This window comes from Balaenoptera physalus (genome assembly GCF_965194825.1).
Source record: "Balaenoptera physalus genome assembly, chromosome: 3".
Classification (NCBI taxonomy): Eukaryota; Metazoa; Chordata; class Mammalia; order Artiodactyla; family Balaenopteridae; genus Balaenoptera; species Balaenoptera physalus.
The window spans coordinates 61417130-61437356 of NC_138890.1; the positions used below are offsets into that span (position 1 = coordinate 61417130).

The 20227-nt window shown below is 50.8% G+C and overlaps 1 protein-coding gene across 8 annotated transcripts in view; it reads left to right on the forward strand.

Annotated features, from left to right (window-relative positions):
• Window positions 1-12297, forward strand: part of SIL1 (SIL1 nucleotide exchange factor) — a 302793-nt gene extending 290496 nt beyond the window's left edge. For all 8 annotated transcript variants that reach the window (XM_082454625.1, XM_082454629.1, XM_082454627.1 and 5 more), the window contains 3 exons: window positions 6787-6883; window positions 7328-7492; window positions 11476-12297. In XM_082454625.1, coding sequence (XP_082310751.1) covers window positions 6787-6883; window positions 7328-7492; window positions 11476-11832 — 619 coding nt within the window. In that variant the 3' untranslated portion in view covers window positions 11833-12297. The remainder of the gene's footprint in view (window positions 1-6786; window positions 6884-7327; window positions 7493-11475) is intronic.
• The last annotated feature ends 7930 nt before the right edge of the window (window positions 12298-20227 follow it).

Consider the following 20227-nt stretch of genomic DNA (forward strand, 5'->3'; position numbering starts at 1 on the left):
CTACAACTGGCCTGTACTCTTCAAAACTGTCAATGTAAAAAAAAAACAAAAAACAAAAAAAACTGTCAATGTAGTGAAAGACAAAGACAGGCTAAGGAAGGGTGTGTCAAGGTTAAAGGAGATTCAAAGACATGCTTCTCAATTCATCATGTAAGTCCTGGATTGGACCTTGGACCAAAATTATTTTTCTAAAAAGGATATTATTGGGACAGTCGGCAAAATCTGAATATCTGTAGATCATGTGTCAATGTTAATTTCCTGATTTTGATAACTGTACTGTGGTTATGTTCTTAGGAAATACACACTTGATACATATACAGGTAAAGTTGCATCAAATCTGCAACTTACTCGCAAATGTTTCAGAAAAAATGTATAAACATAGAGAGAGAAAATGAGAAAGCAAATGTAGTAAAATGTTAACAGGTGACTTGATAGAAGTCTTTTTTTATTTTGCAACTTTTCTGTAGGTTATTTTTCTGTATAATTTTCTGTAGTAGTTTTTAAGTGCCCAGTCTGAAATGATTTAAGGGAGGGGGAAAATGCCCAAGGTGATTGTGATGCAGAGCTGTGTTTGAGAGCTACCAGATGTCAAGAAGATTCTTCAGTGCCCCTTCCTCTGAGGCCCCTTTGTCTCTCCAGAGGTAGGAAGATTATCATTCTGTGTGTTTGTGTCTGGAAAGAGGTTCTAGAGATACTGTTGTGAGCTTTATCATTGTGGTGAACTGTGGGTGTCCCACATTTGCTTACATGACTGGCATCTGGTTGGGGACTGTATTTGAATGGGTCCAGTGATTCTCCTTCTTTTCTCCGGTGTCCAGATAGAACTTCTGAGGGGCCTAATGTGGTTCCCACCATAGTCAGGTGGTATGAAGCTCGTAACAGACTGGATGTTTTGTTTCTCCTGGGGGCTTCACTTCCATGTGGAAGAGTTGTACGTGGCATTTATTTTTTTGGTGAACCTATTCTGTTTTTATTTAAGTTGGTAACTGTCCACATCTTGATTAACAGATGCTTAACCCTATTAATCCCTAGATGGCAGGCTACTATAGATCCCTAATGAACCTATTTCAGGAGTACACATCCTGCAAGTCCTTGTGTTTCACAGGTGATCAAGGCCACACGCTAGGGCACAAACAAGGTAAGGCCATCGGAGAAGGAATCTTTCTCTCTGGGCAAGAAGATGAGCATGCACAGTGTCATCAGTCAGGATCACAAATGATTAAGCCTGCGGTGTGCCCCCTTTCCCTACTGCACAGCATCTTCGCAGAGAGCATTTCAGAACAATGGCAGCTTTTTCTTCTGTTATTAAGACAGAAGAAATAATAATTGTGCTACTTAGAAATATTGCAAGGATTCATGAGAGGGCACATACCCCATGTGTCCCATGTGCCCAGTGTGCCGTGGACAAGCCTGATATCTAGGTTTGGACTGAAACTCCGGATGACACAGGCTCTGCGCCAAGGGTTTCACCTTAGTATTTCCTCAGCCCCCATCGGACCAGTCAACCTAATCCTTATTTCCCGTCCTGAAGCTCTGCCTTTTTTTCTCCTTTTCCACTGATTCAAACTCCCTTTTTAGCCCTTGTTGTTCTGATTCACCTGTGCGCAGGATTTCTGTGCATTTCCTGTTTCTGTGCACACATCCTGGTGCCAGCAGTGCCTGCTTCATGGCCCTGTGCATCGCAGAGGACCCCACACTGAAAAGGGCCTGTGTTTGATTTAATGCTCTGCCCTCACCATCTTGAAATTCCTAATTTAGAACATTTTAGAACAACTAAATGTTCACATTTTCATGAACATTATGTAGTGAGTCCTGAGTGACAGGGAAGGAGGAGGGCAGCTTCTGAATCTGAAGTGGGCAACATTCTCATGAGCCCCCTGGCCACCCTGAGATCAGCTCCACCACCTCCTCAATGACCCCTAGACACTTGCTCAGCTTTGTTAGCTGAAATATGACCTCTGACCCTTGGCATATTGCCCACATCAGTCACCCTGACCCAGAGCGTTTGGTTTCTGCGAATGCAATCACTTCCATTTCTGCGTGCACCCCGCCCGCCCCCCGCCTCCAAGATTAACAGAGTAGCAGCTGCTGCCATCCCTCTGCACACAGACAGCTGACTCGCCTGCTGATTGTGAACATCCCAGTAATCCAAGTGCTAATGGTATTTATTCAGTCCAGCCAGCTTAGCCCTGAACAAGGTTTATTCTCATTTATCTCATTGGAGATGAGCTACGTCCTTAATATCCTTCTGTTGACTTTGAGCACACCAGTGCCACTGATGTTGCTGAGAGGCGTGCCAGGCCCCTGCCCTTCCAACTCACTCAGATCGCCAGCTGTCAGGACACCCATCTTCCAGCCAGCAAGACACCCCCACCCCCACCCCCACCCTCAGGCGTGGGCCACAGCTCCGGTCCTGAGTCTGTAGGCTAGGAGGGGGATGAGGCCAGCATACATGTGCCTGGGGCATCTGGGCTGAATAAAAGCAGTGTTCTCAAGGATATGGTCTGGCCTCTTTGTGTAGCAAACCCACTATAATTATAATCTTCCGGTCACAATGTATTGTCTAGCATTTTGGCACTCGTTAGCTATTCTATCTTTAACTCAAGGTAGTTTTAGCTCTGCCTCACAGGTGAAGAAACTGAAGTGAAGGGACTTGCCCAAGGTCATCAGCCATTGTTTACAGGATTCTCACCAAGAGTTCTCCAGGCTTTTGCCCTGGCACATTCTGTAGACCTCACTCTGAGCTATTTTGGGCATTTCTTCCCCCAAAACATAGCAGTGAGCATTGAGAGCCCAAGGCTGAGCTGCCTGGAGAGAGAGGGATTCTGAGAGCATGTTGGTGTCTGCCCCTCTAGGGCAGATTGCTCAAGAAAAGCCCTTCTCTGCTGTCCCTGCCTGGATGGACTGAGTGCCACCTGGAAATGCTAGCCTGGTTTTTCCTACCCTCCTGCTGTGTTTCCTCAGCCTCTTTGACTGGGTGGCACTGAAAGGCTTTTTTCGGAAGGGTATTGTATGGAACCCCTGATGTGTCTGTGGAGCCACTGAAGCCCTGAAGCCTGGGGTAGAGCTCAGAGTTACGTGGGTTCCCTCATTTAAGCTAGTCAGGGTGTGGGCCCAGGGCTGCTAAGGCCGCACTTGGCCACACTCAGCCACAGGCCCACATTTGGCCCATGGTCCTGCTCTACTTACCCAAGTTTTCAGGACTCTGCTGCAGGTGAAAAAGTAGATTCATTGCCTTATGAAAGTGATTTTCGCAAGTGGCAAAAGGCACCAGGCTTTCCCTTTTTCTCTCTGGTTTACTTCTCCTGTGTTTGAGTTCTATTCTTTCCTACTCTAAATGGCTTCCCTCCATGGGGATGGTTTGGGTTGGGACCTGCCCCCTCAGGACCACAAGGAGTGGAAGAGGCAGCCATCAGTGGAAGGGAAGAAAGGGGTGTCAGTGCCTGGTGAGGAAGAAAGGATGCTGGGCAGATACCGACACACACCGTGTAACAGAGTCGGCCTGACCTGGGAATGGTGCGCTATGCCTGGCTCAGAGTGTCCCTCCAGCTCATCTCCCACCCCGGGGTCACTGTCCTGAGGCAAGCCCTTCTCCTGGGCCCTCTCTTGTGTCTGTATGCCCTAGAAGTGCTTGTTTCCAACTCCCCGTTTTGCCTTGCGTGTGTTGAGGAAGGAGAAGCAGGAGCAGGTTCCACTTGCTGGGCAGGATATGGGTCCTGTGTCTCCCCATCCTCAGTCGCAGCCTGACCTGCCCTTGTGTCAGGAGTCAGCTGCACTCCTCAGCCCCGTTTTCTATGATTCTTCAGGGCAGCCTTCCACTGAATGGTCTTCTTGCCTCTCTGTACATGCTCATGCTGTTCCCTGAGCACATGCCTGTCGTCTGGTGCACAGGCTGTCTTCCTCACTTGTACTCCAGTCTTCTGCAGTCTCTCTTCTTCCAGGCAGCCCTCCTGGCTCTTCCAGACCAGACTTTCTTATTCTTTCTCTGAACCCCCACAGACCTTAGGTTCAGAGCCACCTGGTACGGCCTAAAGTTACATAGCTGTTCATTTATTCACTCTGAAACCTGTAAGTAGGATATGGTGGTGTGGTGTCTCTCCTATGTGTGGAGCCTGGCTTGTTGAGTGTTGAGTGGCAGAGAACAGGCTGAGTGTCCCCAAGGATCTGTTCTGCACATGGGGCTTCTCTGAGCAACTGCCTGGCCAGTGCCTTGCCTCTAGATCTTTCCTAGGACAGTGCTTTCTGGCCCTTTCTAACTCACATCGGGGCTCTGATGGACAAAAATGCTGGGGAAGCCATATCTCTTCTTGGCTTTTGGCATCTTTTGTTTACTCCCATTGGCTTATTCTTTCTCTGGAGGATCCTAGGAACTTGCCTACACAGTATGTGCCCTCCCCTTTTGCCCCTGGTAGTTTGTTTTATTGTTTGTGCTGTGGTTCCCTTTGGGGTTTGAGTCTTCTCTCCCCTTCTACCAGGTGAAACCTGGGTGGGCAGAGTCCCAGTATTCTTCATGTCTCTCCCCTCTCCCAGTACTGCCCCAGTTGGTGACAGGGCTGCTACTCTGGGAGCTGCTTAGGCTGGGTCTCCTTGGAGGCCCCTCTGCTCCTGAGCTCTGAGCTTGTCTTTCGGGGTTAGCCAGGTGATTGTTTCTGGGTCTTGTTCTCAGCAGATCTGTAGACAAGGATGAAGCTTCACATGACGTCTTTGGAGGGCCTTGTCTGTGCCGCTCTGCAGGCCCACTGGGGATGGGGCTCCTAGGTGCTATTCCCTGAGGCTGATGAGATGTTGGGCCTCACAGCCCCCCTTCCTTGGGAGGCTGCGTTTGACGTTTGTGTGAATTTCTCAGCGTGGTCGACTTCTTTTCCTAGACCCTGCCTGTTGTGGGTGAGCGTTCCTCAGACACATGACGGCAGAGACAGCCCTAATTAACTCACGCTTTGATGAAGCAGCTGACTTTCTCAAGTTGGGGGAGCAGGGGGCAGGGGAGAGGCTCAGCTCCATACTCTGTGCATTGGCGCCCACCTGCCTGTCTGGAGAGGAGCTGTCAGCCTTCTTCCCCAGGGACCCCAGTGCATCTCCAGGCTGCTCCTCAGACACAAGTGAAGTTGCAGTGGGAAAGGCCGGCACCCACCCTGTGCATCCTTTTGCAGAGAAGATGCAGAGGGATGCAGGCGCCTCCCATTTTACAGCAGGAAAACTGGCTCCATGTGCTAAGTCTGCTTCGAACCTTGAAGCTGGTGCCTGGTAGGAGTAGGGGGTGGACCATCAAGGACTCACTTGGGCCCCATTACCGTACCATCCGGCCCGCTTGTATGGGGTGCCTGCTGTGTGCCAGGCCGTCTCCTGTGAGCAGCAAGCAGTGTGCTCTCTCTCTTGTTACCTGCCTCCCCTTTTCTCTGGGTTTTGGACCAGGAATCGACTCTGATTTGTCTGTACTCTGCCTTACTCTCCAAGATGTTCTGAGGGCACCCTGCTAAGATTGGGGGTTAGGAGAAACAGGTGCTTTTTGGGTCTCCAGGGTACTTTGTGGTGGCCATGCTAAGATAAGGCAGCCAGAGCCCAGAAGAGGCTGGGTGCCCTCTGTGTGCTTGCTGTCTGGGTGAGGGTGACAGCCACTGTCTCACCTCTGGTCCAGCCTCTCCCCTTGCTGCTGGTCTCAGGCTTTTTACATGCCTGCCATCTTTCTTTTCTGAGGCCTCATAAGCTGCTGATGAGGGAGTCTTGACCTTCCTCGAAGGCCTAACTACACAGATCCCTGCACTTGGCACTTGCTCCTTAATTCATCATCAGTTTGATCTTAGAAAGTAAGGGGTTCCCAGCCATGTCCCTGTCTGGCACCCTGCCCTAGAGGAGGTCTCACCCTCCAGGACCCCCATCCTTTCATCCATGAGCGCTTTGCCTGAAATATTTGTTTGAAGCTCATCACTCTTTCTCTAGCCCAGAATGGGGACTGGAGTTCCAGAGGCAGCTCTGGGTTCTTTGTGTTTCAGCGTTGCCCGTTTGTTGGTTGATGCAGTCATGGTTGTACACATATGTTGCTTCATTCACTCCTTACTGTCCAGGGCCCTACGCCATGGCAGACCCTGTGCTGAGTGCTGAGATACAGGGACAATCATAGTAGCCGCTGTCACATAGTGGAGAGTCCAGCAGGGAGGCAGCTGGGCTGGTCCTATTTGGGGATCTACTCAGGGATGCAAAGGCTCCCTGGATATTGTTCTTTCTGCCTGCCTCCCTCCCATAAGTGTTTACTCCATACTGTCTGTGTGCTCCACCCAGGAGGGGAGAGAGAGGAAGGGGTCCCTGGCCCTGGAGCTCCACACCCTGAAGGGAACAGATCGTTAATGATTCCCCGGAGTGTGATGCACCTGGGATCATGGAAGGGGGAAGCACGTAAGGCTGGCTTGAGGAGCGTGGAGGAAGGCTTTCCATAGGAGGGACACTGAAGTAGCACCTTTAGCATCAGAGGGATCTTAAAATGGTAGAGGTGATTTCCATTCCCAGATCACCCCAGCCCATTGGCTGATAGGGAGTGGACACTGGCCTGGGGCCCTTGGCCCTGTTGTCTGTGCCATAGGCCATTGTACCCAGGTGGACCTACACCAGTTTGTTTCTGTTTCCCCAGATAAGTTCTAGGTTGTCCGGAGTGGGAACACCCCCCGTGCACCTTGTTCTTCCCCAGGGATGGCTGCTGTGGTGGTAGCCCTCTTACCTGGGTTGGGCCCAGGGGCATACCCCCAAGTTGGTGAGTAGGTGCAAAGTCCTGCTTTCCTGTGCTTCCCCCTCCAGCAACCCAAAGGTCCAGGTGGAAGCCATTGAGGGAGGAGCCTTGCAGAAGTTGCTGGTCGTTCTGGCCACGGAGCAGTCTCTCACTGCAAAGAAGAAGGTATGTTTCTGCTGCCTTTTTCCCGCCCAGACCCCAGCACACCTGTGGAGCCTAAAAGGCGAGGGTCCCTTTCCAGGTTGTACACATCACCCTTGGGGGCCTGAGTGGCCATCCGCTGGGTGGCGTAGGGGGAGAGGTCCCCTTCACCTAAAGCAGCACAGCAGCATGTGAGGCGTCTGGAGGCCTGCTCCCATGGTGCAGTCTCAGGTTCAACACCCTGGCTTCCTGCCCTGGGCCTCCGTTTGTCCACTGGGTGGTGTTGAAGGTGTCTGATGTCTCTCCTGGCTCTCACAGCCCTGGGTGCTGGGGTGAGCTGTACCCAAGGGTGGTGGGTGGGGCCAGGAAGAATGGGAGCTGGGCTGGGGTAGCTGGGGCACCTCTGGGTGCCTGCCCCAAGGCCTAGTTTCTGTGGCTCCTCACCCATCTGGATCTGTGCCTCCCCAGGTTCTATTTGCCCTGTGCTCCTTATTGCGACACTTCCCCTATGCCCAGCAGCAGTTCCTGAAGCTGGGGGGGCTGCAGGTGCTGAGGAGTCTGGTCCAGGAGAAGGGCATGGAGGTGCTGGCCGTGCGAGTGGTCACTCTGCTCTACGACCTGGTCACTGAGAAGGTGAGTGCCCAGGCCTGTCCTGCCTCCCGTGCACTTTGCTTTGTGTTTGTTTCTGGCCATTTGACCCTCCCCCCTCCCCCCTCCCCATATCTTCCATCCATTCCCTCCATCCTCATAGCTGAGTATCCTGAGCAAACATGCCAGCCCTGAGCTGGGCAGACAGGGATGCTGTGGAGCCCAGGATTTCTGAGATGTCAGGGCGGATGTCCTGTGGGAAGCGACTGCTGAGCTAAAACCTGAGGGCTGGTGAGGAGTGGGAGGGGAGGAGGGGGCGCTGGCAGTGGTCAGGGCCAAGTGTGCAAGCACAGGGGTCAGCATGATGAAGGGTCAGTGTGACCAGAAGCCAGAAACAGCCAGGATCAGCCCTTCATGGAATAAAAGGTCATTTGGCTGAAACATAGGGTGCGGGTGACCAGGAGCAGGTGGGATGGAGCAGCTGTGTCTGGGAGCCATCACAGCAGCCAGGAGACTGAGGAGCCAGGGGCTGGAATGATGCTGAATCTTAAGATTCTAGAAACCTGGAGGTGCCTTCTCTGGGAGCTTTGGCTCTGGGCAGGGACTCAGACTGGCTGCCACTGAGGGACCCAGGGACCCACGGGCTTGCCATCTGGGAGGAGACTTGGTGCCCAGACCACTTTGGTGTTTGTGAGCCTGAGAAGTGTCTTAATTAAGGAGAGGGTAAAACCAGCCAGGGCTGATTCTTAATTCAGCTGCTGCAGAGAGCATTGGCAGGGTTTTCTCAGCTGCCTCTCTGGGGCCACACTCTCCCTACAGCCAACTGCGGATTAGTGGAGCAGGGCTGGGCAGCCACTGGAAACCACTTCTGAATGCTGGAGGCAGAGGGGCCCAGCCCTTCCTCCCTGCCCCTCCCCTGTGCACCCCTCCCCCCAGGCCTCAGGCCAAGGATCAGGGTTGTCTGTTGCTGCTTTTCTCTCCACCTGTTGGCTTTTGTGTGTGTGCACTCACTCACTCTGTCTGTCTCTCTTGTCCTGTCTTGTCTCTCAGTCTCTCCCTCTCTCTCTCCCCCTCTCCCCTTCTCCCCCTTTCTCTTCCTCCACCCCTCTAAGCTGCAGAAACCCAGTTTCTCAGAACAGCAGGCAGCCATGTGGTCCTCACGTCCAATTAATAAGGCCGGGGCACAGCTGACATCCTGGGAGTGGGCCAGCAAGCCAGGGGAAGGACATGTACAGAGGCTTGGCATTTCCCAGGAGTAACCTATCACTTTCCCCTCGTGACTTGGGTGTCTCTTTGCTGCCCTCAGCCCTGGCGTAGCGGGCCCTGTGACTTTGCCTCATCCCCGGAGAGCTACCACTGGCAGTCTCACCAAGGCTGCCCTGGTGAGAGGCAGGCCCCTGAGTCAGCTGGCCCCGGAGCCGGCCTTTGAGGCTTTGGGGTGCTGTGAAGATCAGGGAGGGAGTGGCGTCTCTCTGCAAACAGTATGGAGACAGCCATCCTCCTGCAGGAGGAGCACCGTGGAGGAGTTTCAGCCAGAGAGTGTTAGAACAGATGACAGCCATACTTTACACTTGAGGCAGTCAGGGCTTCTTGTTCTTATGGTTTCTCAGAGAGAATAAAGAACTAGTCAAACTAGCCAAACCCATCTGGGGATGGGTCCAGAGCTGCCTGAAGGTAGAGGTGTGACAGGTTGCCAACCGGGGGGTGCCATGCACCTTGAGGGCATCATTGGTATCGGGAGGTAGCAGCTGAAGGCAGAATTCCCATGAGAGTGTGGGACCACCTCTCAGATTGTTAGGGTCCTTGGCTCACCGGCTTACCCCTTCTGTGGTCTGCCAGACCCCAGGCATTTCTTCTTCTGTCCCTTGGCTCTTGGTGGGCCCTCCACTAAGAAACTGTGCCCTGACGTCTGGGCTCCTGCAGAGCTGGGATGCCCTCCTGTGGTCATGAGCCCACGTCCTCTCGTGCCTTCTTGGAGCCAAAGGGCCGCAGAGGTGACCTGCCCGCTGGTTCCTTCCACAAGTGTTGACTGGTCGTCTGCCCTGCCAGTGCTGTGCCAGCCCCATGGTCCCTGCCCTCCTGGTGCTTTCAGGCAGACATTTATCAGAGAATCTCCTAGAGCATGTAGGCCCTGGAGGCTTACGATCAGGGCCCTAACCTCTTCTGAGGAGTCAAAGGAGGTGCTGAGTGAGAAATGAGGGGTGAGTCAAGTTGACTATGGAGTCAGTGTTGGGTGAGAGGGTGCCTGGAAGTGGGAGCTGCACATACATAGGTCCTGGGGGAGAGTTAGTGTGACAGGTGCCAGAGTGAGGGCATGTGTGCGGAGGCGCCCATGTGCAGGCAGGGGCAGATCCTGAAGAGCCTCCAAGTCCCAGGGAAGGGAGTCAGTCTTTATCATCAGAAATGCCAAGTTGTGAAGGGTTTGGGGCTGTGCCACATTGTCTGCTGTCAGAGGACTGGAGGATGCAGGCTGGGAGCGGGAGGCAGGGGACTGCAAAAGTGCAGTGAGGAGCAGGGCCCATGGGGCAGAGAGCTGGGAGGACTGGGATGTGTTTGGAGGTGGAGCTGGCAGGACTTAGGAGTAGGTTAGGAAAGGACTACTACATCCCCCTCAGCTTTTTCTGTCCCAGGATGCTGACCCCCCTCCTCCCCTGCTTCCTCTGCCAGCTCCAACAGTCGCCAAAGCCATCAGGTGGTCCACTGTGGCCCCTGATCTTTTTCTGGGCTTCCCTCTTGCCTTCCCTGTCATCTGCGTGCCTCATCCTCCCCTGGAGTTAGGGCAGTGATTTCTTCTTTCTCCTTGCAAGCACATTTAGTACAACCAGTATGGGACATCTCTACCCACTGCCGACCCTCCATCTCTGCATAGCCTTCCTCTGACATTTGAAGTAAGTTGGTAGACTCCTGGTGGCTTGCTGTGATGGTATAGTGGTTAGTACTCTGCATTGTGAAATAAGTTGGTAACTTGTCAGGTTTCAGGTGTTTCCTTTCCTGCCTCTGGCAGCCTGGCAGGATCGGTTCCCACCATATTCTGATGGGGCTGGGTTTCTGCACTTACCAGACACAGGCCATGCATGTGACTTCCTGCCCAAACTTTCCTCAACTCCCCAGGCCCTCAGCATAATGGCCAGGGACGCCCAGGGCTCTGAGCATTCTGGGCCCCAGCCTGGCCCTCGTGCCCCATCGACCATAACAGCCTGCTGGTCTTCAAACATGAGGTGGGCCCAGGCCTATTGTCGCAACCCTCCTGTGTGTGTGGACCCTCCACCCTTGTCCCCTTGGGCAACTCCCACAAGCCCCTCAAGACTCAGGGAAATGCCAGCCTCCTCTGTCGCCCATGCCCTAACTCCTCTGAGGGAGTGGATCTGTAGTTGTGGTGATGGCGATGTGATGCTGCTGCTGGTACAGCTAACGTTTGTTGATGGCGAAGCTCACGTTGTGGGTGTGCTCTGTGTGCTGGGCACTGGCTGCATGGTCACTGTCCCACTGAGTCCTCCCAACAGTCCTGAAGGGGTTACGTCCTCTCCTCCACATGAGAGATGATGGCATTGGGTCTTAGGGAGGCAAATGCTAGCCCAAGGTCATTCCGTCATTCAGCTGTCAGTGGTGGAGCAGGAATTTGAATCCAGACTGTCTGCCTTCACACCACCCTGCTGGATGAAATGTATCATGATATTTAGGACTTATTCAGTTAATGTTTAATCTCCTGCTAGATCCTGAGTTCCTTGAGGGCAGGGACCATGTCTCCATCTTGGTTTCTCCAGCACCTGGCACATTACACAGTTGTTTTTGATGAGTGGATGGATGGAGAGATGGGTGGACATATGGATGGGCTGGAGAGCATGTGTGAAGCTATGAGTCCAGTTGGCCTTCTCTCATGAAGGGCCTTTGAGGCCCAAGGGGAAGGAGGAAGAGGGTGCAGACTCATGGGTCAGCCATGTGCCTTCGAGTCTGAAAGGCAGGGCTAACTGCTCTCTGTGTGTTCTCTCCCCTTCCCACACCCCGGCCCCTGGCCATGCGGATGGCAGATGTTTGCTGAGGAGGAGGCCGAGCTGATGCGGGAGACGTCCCCAGAGAAGCTGCAGCAGTACCGCCAGGTGCATCTCCTGCCAGGCCTTCAGGAACAGGGCTGGTGCGAGATCACTGCCCACCTCCTGGCACTGCCAGAGCACGATGCCCGCGAAAAGGTCCTACAGACGCTGGGTGCCCTCCTGGCCACCTGTCGGGACCGCTACCGTCAGGACCCGCAGCTCAATAGGACGCTGGTCACCCTCCAGGCTGAGTACCAGGCACTGGCTGCCCTGGAGCTCCAGGATGGCGAGGATGAGGGCTACTTCTGGGAACTCCTGGGCTCTATCAACAGCTTGCTGAAGGAGCTAAGATGAGGCTGCCCCTGACACTGGGACTGGACTGGGACGCTGCTCGTGAGGCTGAGGGGCACCAGCTGGGGTGGGCTCTTCAGGGGATACCAGCTAGGAGGGAGGACGTCCCCACTGGGGCCTGGGCATCATCTGGGCAGTGCTGGCCTGGCCATTAAATGGTAGCATGAAGGCCATTGTCTGTCTGTTTACTATGTGTCTGTGCAGACTGGGCACAGTGCTTTGGTGGTCTTTGGGTGATAGGGCCCTGAGGTCCCCTGGTGACGTGCTGGGTGGTCAGTCCAGGGCATCCAGTAACAGGCCCCGAGGGGAGGGTCTGGGCCCAGGAGTTGGAAAACCCCAGTTGGGACCCAGCTGTTTACCAGCCAGTGGCTCTGTGACTTTGGGAAGTCATTTAACTTCCCTGAGGCTGTTTCCTCATCTGTAAAAGGGGAATGCTATTAAATGAGAGAAAACATACATAAAGCACTACACCAGTGCCTGGCACTCGTGCTTGTCCCCTCCTCACCCAGCTATGCAGGGAGATCTGGGTAATCATCTCACTGCCCCCTTCATCCTGTGCCTACATATTAGTTTCGAGGCCACTGGCACTGGCAGAAGCCTGAGGGCATCTCCACACGCAGGGATGCTGTGTCAGCCCAGGCAGCTGATGGGCGAGGCTGGAGCTTTTGGCACTGGGGTCTGGGTGGTGGGACTGCGGTGGCTTCGTGCACTCGGGAGGCCTTTGGGTGTAGGCCTAACTCTGGGAGAGGAGTAATCTCGATAAAGCTGGTAGTGGGAGCCCAGGCCTGCCGGGCCCACCTGACGGGGCAGAGGTGCTTCTCTGTGCCCTTGCCCCTCTCCTGTGTCTGTGGTGATCTGCGCTGAGCTGGAGGAGGCGGCCTTGGAGGCAGGGGCAGCCGAGCCTGACAAGTCGCGGCTCCCACCCCAGAGAAGCTGGGAGCCTGCCGCAGGTTGCCACGGCAACCCCTGCTCTGGGCTTTCCTGATTTGGATTCTGGTGCGTTTGTTTTTCTGCCTTTCCCAATGCACCAGAGGCTCACTCCTGCTGCTCAGGCAGCCCCTCCCAGCCTCCATGTAGAAATCTCCCCATCCTGGCCTTGCGTGTAGAAATCTCAGCTTCACTGAGCTGAGGGGAAACTGAGGCCCAGAGAAACCTGGGGCAAGTTGGTGGCTTCCTTCCCTGCAGTCCCTTTGCTCGGCCTCAGACCCTCCCCTGCCCACCTCATGCCACAACACACAGGAAGCCTGGGAGTGCTGCTGGCTGCAGAGAGCTCTCCCAGGAGGGCAGGAGGAAAGCAGGAGTCTGTTGAGCCAGGGTAGGATGCCTCAGGGCTCGGCCGTGTGGGGATCAGACCCAAAGTCTATCAAGTGTTGGATACCTACTGACTCACTGCCTTTAAAACCTCTCAGTAGCCTTCGAAGTACATTTTACATATGAGGAAATCATGGCCAGAGAGGCTAAATGATCTGCCTGAGGTCACACAGGTTGTGAGTGACAGAGCTGGAGTTTGCTGGGCTGACCATGCTGTGGAAAGCTTGAATGTTTGGCTCAGAAAAGGATCATTTTAATTTGACAGGCAGTGGTGGGAGGGCCAGGAGAGATGGCAGAGCAGGGCAGAGTGCAGAAAGGAGGTGCTGGGACCTGGCTAAGGCCAAGGTCAAGAGTCACTTTAAAGAGGGTGTCAGGAAACTCTCAGGTGGGTTTGAGAAAGGGGGAAGGTGAGACATAGGGGAATGGGGCTGCCCTGGCACATGGAGAGAGGGGAGCTTGGACTTGGGAACAAGTCTGGTCTGAGTCTCGGTCCTGGCAGAGGTGAGCACTGAGGCTGTAGGAGCAGGTGCACTATTTGGACGAGGGCTGACAGAAATGTGGGGAGCTGTGGAAGGAGGGCTTGTGAGGCCCCTGTGGTAGTATCAGGCTAGGACTGAGGATCCCCAGAGCCACTGAAGCTTCTGTAACCACCAGGGTCAGATCTGGGATATGGGAAGGGGTTCCCACAGAAGGAGTGACACTAGTAGAGGCCTAATTGAGGACCCCAGTATCTCTTCTGCCCTCAGGTATGCTGCATAAAATAGCATACCTGTAAAGTGGAAAGGAGATTTTGGGCCACGAACTCTTGGGGAGAGGGGACCCTGGGGCCGAGAAAAGAGCATATGGGAAGTGAGAGAGGGGAGCCAGACCAGTGCCAGGCTGCCACAGCCGGGTGATGGGACTGTTTCTCCCTTCTTCTCCACTTCACATACACACAGACAAGGCGTCAGGGAGGGTGCAGCTTGGTCTGCAGTCTGTCTTCTCAGTGGCCTCATCTGGGTTCATCATGGGCCTCTGACTTCTTGGTCCTGGGCCCTGAAGCAGACCCTCCAGGGGACACAGGCAGCAGTGTGACCCAGGGCTCAGGCTCAGGCTGCATGGGTGTGGATTCTGGTTCTGCCACCCAGTTCATCAGTGATTGTTGTCTGCAGGTCTAGGAGGAGCCCTTTTCTGCCTTCCCTTTGGGTGCCATCCTGGGGACTGTGCCCAGGGAGTGTGACCTGGGCTTGAAATTAGGCAGAAAGTGGTAATGGGGGGGGGGGCATAGTGACCAGACTTGGGGTGATTCAGCTTCTTCCTGCCAGGGCCTGGAGGCCGTGTATTTGTTCTCCAGCCCCTGTCATGTGGTGGGGCCCCAAGGCTCTTGGCCTTCTGGCAAGGACTGGACTGAGAGCTGTGACTGGCTGACGCCCTGTAGTCCCTGGGTGATTGCTGGTTCCCTGCTCCTCAGCTGGGCTGAACCAGGCCCTCTGTGTGGGAGGCTGACAGGGGTGGGGAGTAGGGTGGGGGCCCTAAGTCCTCTCCCCATCCCTCAGCAGGCTTGGTCTTTATTAATCCGCTTGTTCATTCATTCTTTCATTCAAATTGTATTTGTTGAGCACTTACTCTGTGTTGGGCCCCCCTGGCCTGAGATTAGTAAATCACAGGCCCTGCCACCAGGGAGCTCACAGTCTGGTGGGGAAGCAGTTGAGCATGACATGTACTGTGGTGGGGGAAGCCTTGGTCAGTTGGAGCTGAGGAGACCCCTCACCTAGTTGAGGAGGTCAAGAAAGGCCTCCCAGAGCCGGTGGTAGCCAAGCTGTAGCCTGAAGGACATTTGAAGAACAAGCCAAGTGGAGTGGGGAAAGGGTTTCCAGCCTGAAGATAGAAGAAGGCCTGAGGTTGAGAGAGAGTGGTCCATTTGAGGAACCCAGAAGTTCACCATAGGTGGAGGAAGTGCCAGGGGTGAAGGGCCAGGTGGCCAAGGTGGAGCTACAGGAGTCAAGGGGACCACATTCTCCAGCACCCTACCAGCCTTGCCAGGGAGCACGCCCTCGTCCCGATACAGCAGGGAGCAAGGGGTGGGTTTTAAGCATTCTCCTGGCTGCTGCTCACCCATTCATTTATTCAGTCCTTCTTTCGCAAACAAATCTGATTTAGTACTACTAGGACCCAGGTGCTGTTCTAGGGCATGAAGTGGTAAGTGGAACAGTGGAGGTGTGTGTGGGGTAGACCCTGACAAATAAGCATGTAATATGATGTCCGGCAGTGAGTGCTAAAAGCTGTGAAGAAAAATAAAGCCTGAAATGGGGTTAAAGAGTGTCAGGGAAGGCCTCTCTGAGGAGGTGCTGTGTGAACAGAAGGAAGCGGGGCAGTGAGCCCTGTGGGGATCTGGGGAAGTGCTTTGTAGACCAAGGGAACAGCAGAGGCAGGAACATGGCTGGGTGTTGGAAGAAAAGCAAGAGTCAGTGGAAGGGAGAATAGTAAGCAACATGGGACGGGCAGATCCTGGCCGCTCTGGTAAGGACTTGAGCTTCTTCTTTGCGATGGGAGCCATTGGAAAGTTGTGAGCAGACAACTGACATTGTGACTGATATTTTAACAGGATCACTCGTGTTGCTGTGGTGAGAATAGATGACATGGGCAAGGACGAAGCAGGGGGCCCGTGCGGGGTCAGATGTAGAATCTAGGTGAGAGCTGATATGGTGTGAACCAGGGTGATGATGGAGAAGGTGGTGTGAAGTGGTCAGACTCCAGATGTGTTTTAAAGGTCAAGCTGAGAGGACTTGCTGACTGACTACATGTGGTGTGTGAGGAAAAAAGAGTCAAGGATGAAGCCCTACCCCGGGACTTGAGCAAACTGGTGTGTGGAGATGCTGTTTACAAAGTGGGAGGATAGAAGAGTAGGGGAAAAAAGATTGGGGCCTTGTGGTGGATGTTGTTTTGACATGTTTGTATTGAGATGTCGATTGGACATTCCAGTGGGGTTGCTGAATAGGCAGCTGGAGAGAGTCTGGAGCTGAGTGAAGAGGCCACCTGTGAAGAGAGAAACTCGGAAGCAGTGTGTGATGGAGCCAGCTCATAGCAGTGTGTGAGGCGTGTGGATATCAGAAACATTGTGAGCTGGTTGTGGAATACAGCCATTATTAAAAATCAAATTGGGGACTTCCCTGGCAGTCCAGTGGTTGAGACTTTGCCTTCCAGTGCAGGGGGTGTGGGTTCGATCCCTGGTTGGGGAGCTAAAATCCCACATGCCTCGCGGCCAAAAAACCAAAACATAAAACAGAGGCAATACTGTAACAAATTCAATAAAGACTTTAAAAATGGTCCACATCAAAAAAATCTTAAAAAAAAAAATCAAATTGTATATACTTAAAATTAAATATTAAAAGAACAAAGGTAATTTTTAAAAACTAGTAAAAGAGCAAATTAAACCCAAAGAAAGCAGAAGAAAATAATAAAGATAAAAGCAGAAACCAATAAAATTGAAGACAGAAAAACTAAAGAAAATCAGTGAAATGAAAAGATGGTTCTTTGAAAAAGAATCCAATCAAAAAATGGGCAGAGGACCTAGACATTTCTCCAAAGAAGACATACAGATGGCCAAGAGGCACATGAAAAGATGTTCAGCATTGCTAATTATTAGAGAAATATAAATCAAAACTACAATGAGATATCACCTCACACCTGTCTGAATGTCTATCATCAAAAAACCCACAAACAGGGACTTCCCTGGTGGTCCAGTGGTTAAGACTCCGCACTCCCAATGCAGGGGGCCCAGGTTCGATCCCCGGTAAGGGAACTAGATCCCACATGCCGCAACTAAGAGCCCGCGTGCTGCAATGAAGATCCCGCATGCCACAACTAAGACCTGGCACAGCCAAATAAATAAATATTTATTTTTTAAAAATCCACAAACTGGATTTTGCTGGAGAGGGTGTGGTGAAAGGGAACCCTCCTACACTGTTGGTGGGAATGTAAATTGATACAACCACTGTGGAGAATAGTATGGAGGTTCCTTAAGAAACTAAAAATAGAACTACCATATGATCCAGCAATCCCACTCCTGGGTGTATATCTGGAGAAAAACATGGTCCAGAAGGATACATGCACTCCAGTGTTCACTGGAGCACTGTTTACAGTAGCCAAGACATGGAAGCAACCTAAATGTCCATTGACAGAGGAATGGATGAAGAAGATGTGGTACATATATACAATGGAATATTACTCAGCCATTTAAAAAAGAATGAAATAATGCCATTTGCAGCAACATGGATGGACCGATGGACCTAGAGATTGTCATACTGAGTGACGTAAGTCAGACAGACAAAGAGGAATATTGTATGATATCGCTTATATGCAGAATCTTAAAAAAAAATGATGCAAATGGACTTACTTACAAAACCCAAACAGACTAACAGACTTAGAGAATGAACTTATGGTTACGGGGGGGAGGGGTTGGGTGGGGAGGGATAGTTGGGGAGGTTGGGATTGACTTGTACACACTGCTATATTTAAAATGGATAACCAACAAGGACCTACTGTATAGCACAGGCTACTCTGCTCAATATTATTTAACAACTTAAATGGGAAAAGAATTATAAATGATGAGGTTGGGTGGCTTGGGGAGGGGAGATCTTGGAGGCTGTGGTAAGTACTTCAGATTTTTCCGCAGTCCCTAGTAAAATCCTCAATGTGAGCTCCTCGACAGAATATTAGCAAATTGAATGTAGCAGTGTATAAAAAGATACATCATCACCAAGTGGCGTTTATCCTGGGAATGCAAGACTAGTTCGACTCAAATCACCACATAAATAGACTAAAGAAGAAAAAGCCACATGATCATCCCAATAGATGCAGAAAGAACATTTGACAAAATTCAATATCCATTCCTAATAAAAACTCTCAGCAAATCAGGAACAGAAGGGAACTTCCTTAACCTGATGAAGGGAAACCACATAAAAACCTACAGCAAACCTCAAACTTAATAGTCAAAGACTGACTTCTTTTTTTCTAAGATTAGGAACAAAGCAAGAATGCCGGCTCTCACCTCTCCTTTTCAATATTGTACAGGAAATCCTGGGCAGTGTGGTAAGGCAAGAAAATGAAATAAAAGGCATACTGAATGAAAAAGAAGAAATAAAACTGTCTCTATTCATAGGTGACACAATTGTCAATGTAAAAAAATCCCATGGAATGTACAAAAAAATCTCCTAGAAATAGCAGTACGTTTAACATGCTCATGAGGCCAACATACAAAAATCAACTGTATTTCTATATACAACTGGGAATTAAATTTAAAAAACAAACATTTACAATAGCAATGAAACAAATGAAATATGTATAAACCTAGCAAAGTAATATGCAGGGTTTTTATGCTGAAAACTACAAAACACTGATGAAAGAAAGTTAAAAAATCTAAATAGAGAGACACACTGTGTTCATGGGTTGGAAGACTCAATATTGTTAAGTCTGCCCCCTAAATTGACCTATAGATTCATTGCAGTCCCAAGTAGGAATTTCTTAGATATCAAGAGTCTGATTTGAATATATGGAAATGCAAAGGAATTGCAATCGCTAAAACAACCTTGAAAAAGAGGAATACAGGACTTCCCTGTTGGCAGAGTGGATAAGAATATGCCTGCCAATGCAGGGGACGTGGGTTCGAGCCCTGGTCTGGGAAGATCCCACATGCCGCGGAGCAGCTAAGCCCATGTGCCACAACTACTGAGCCTGCGCTCTAGAGCCTGCAAGCCACAACTACTGGGCCGACGCGCCACAACTACTGAAGCCCGCATGCCTAGAGCCTGTGCTCCACAACAAGAGAAGCCACTGCAAGGAGGAGCCCACACACCGCAACAGAGAATAGCCCCCACTCACCACGACTAGAGAAAGCCTGTGCACAGCAGTGAAGACCCAATGCAGCCAAAAATAAAATTTTAAATTCAATCTTTAAAAAAAAAAAAGAGGAATACATTCGGAGGACTCACTCATACTAGCTGGTCTTAAGACTTAACTACAAAGCTATAGTAATCAAGACAGTGTGGCATTGGTCAAAGAATAGACACATAAATCAATGAATCACAACAGAGTTCAGAAATAGACCCACACAAATATAGTTAATTGAGTTGACAGAAGTGCAGACACTTCAGTGGAGAAAGATTCGTCTTCAATAAATGGTGTAGCAACAACTGGACAGCCATGTTTTAGAAAATGAACCTTGACCTATACCTGTCATCTTATACAAAATTTAACTCAAAACCAAACATAGACCTAAATGAAAAATTATAAAACTTTTAGAAGAAAACAGGAAATAAATCTTTGTGACCTTGTGTTAGGCAGAGTTCTTAGCTACAACACCAGAAGCACAATTCATAAAGTTAAAAATTGATAAATTGAACATCAAAATTAGAAACTTGATCTGTGGAATTAAGAAAATAAAAAGACAAGCCAAAAACAGGGAGAAAATACTTGCAAATTATATATCTGACAAAGGTCTTGTATCCAGAATATATAAAGAATCCTCAAAACAAGAAAATAGTCAACCCAGTTTTAAAAAATAAAGATTTGAGAAGACATTTCACCAAAGTAGATACACAAATGACAGATAAGCAAATGAAAAGATGCTCAGTGTCATTATTTGTTAGGGAAATGCACATTAAAACCACAACGAGACATGAATAGACACCTATTAAAGTGGCTTAAAAAAAAAAAAAACCTGAACAAACACAACCTGACAATACCACATGCTGGTGAGGATGCAGAGCAACTGGGATGCTCATATGTTATGGTGGGAACACAGATGATGTGTTTCTAAAGAAGAAAAAGCCACATGATCATCCCAGTAGATGCAGAAAGAATATTTGACAAAATTCAATATCCATTCCTAATAAAAACTCTCAGCAAATTAGGAACAGAAGGGAACTTCCTTAACCTGATGAAGGGAAACCACATAAAAACCTACAACAAACCTCAAACTCAATAGTCAAAGACTGACTTCTTTTTTTTTCTAAGATTGGGAACAAAGCAAGAATGCCGGCCACTATGGAAAACAGTTTGGTAGTTTCTTATAAAGTTCAACATGTTCTTATCATTACAGCATCCCAGT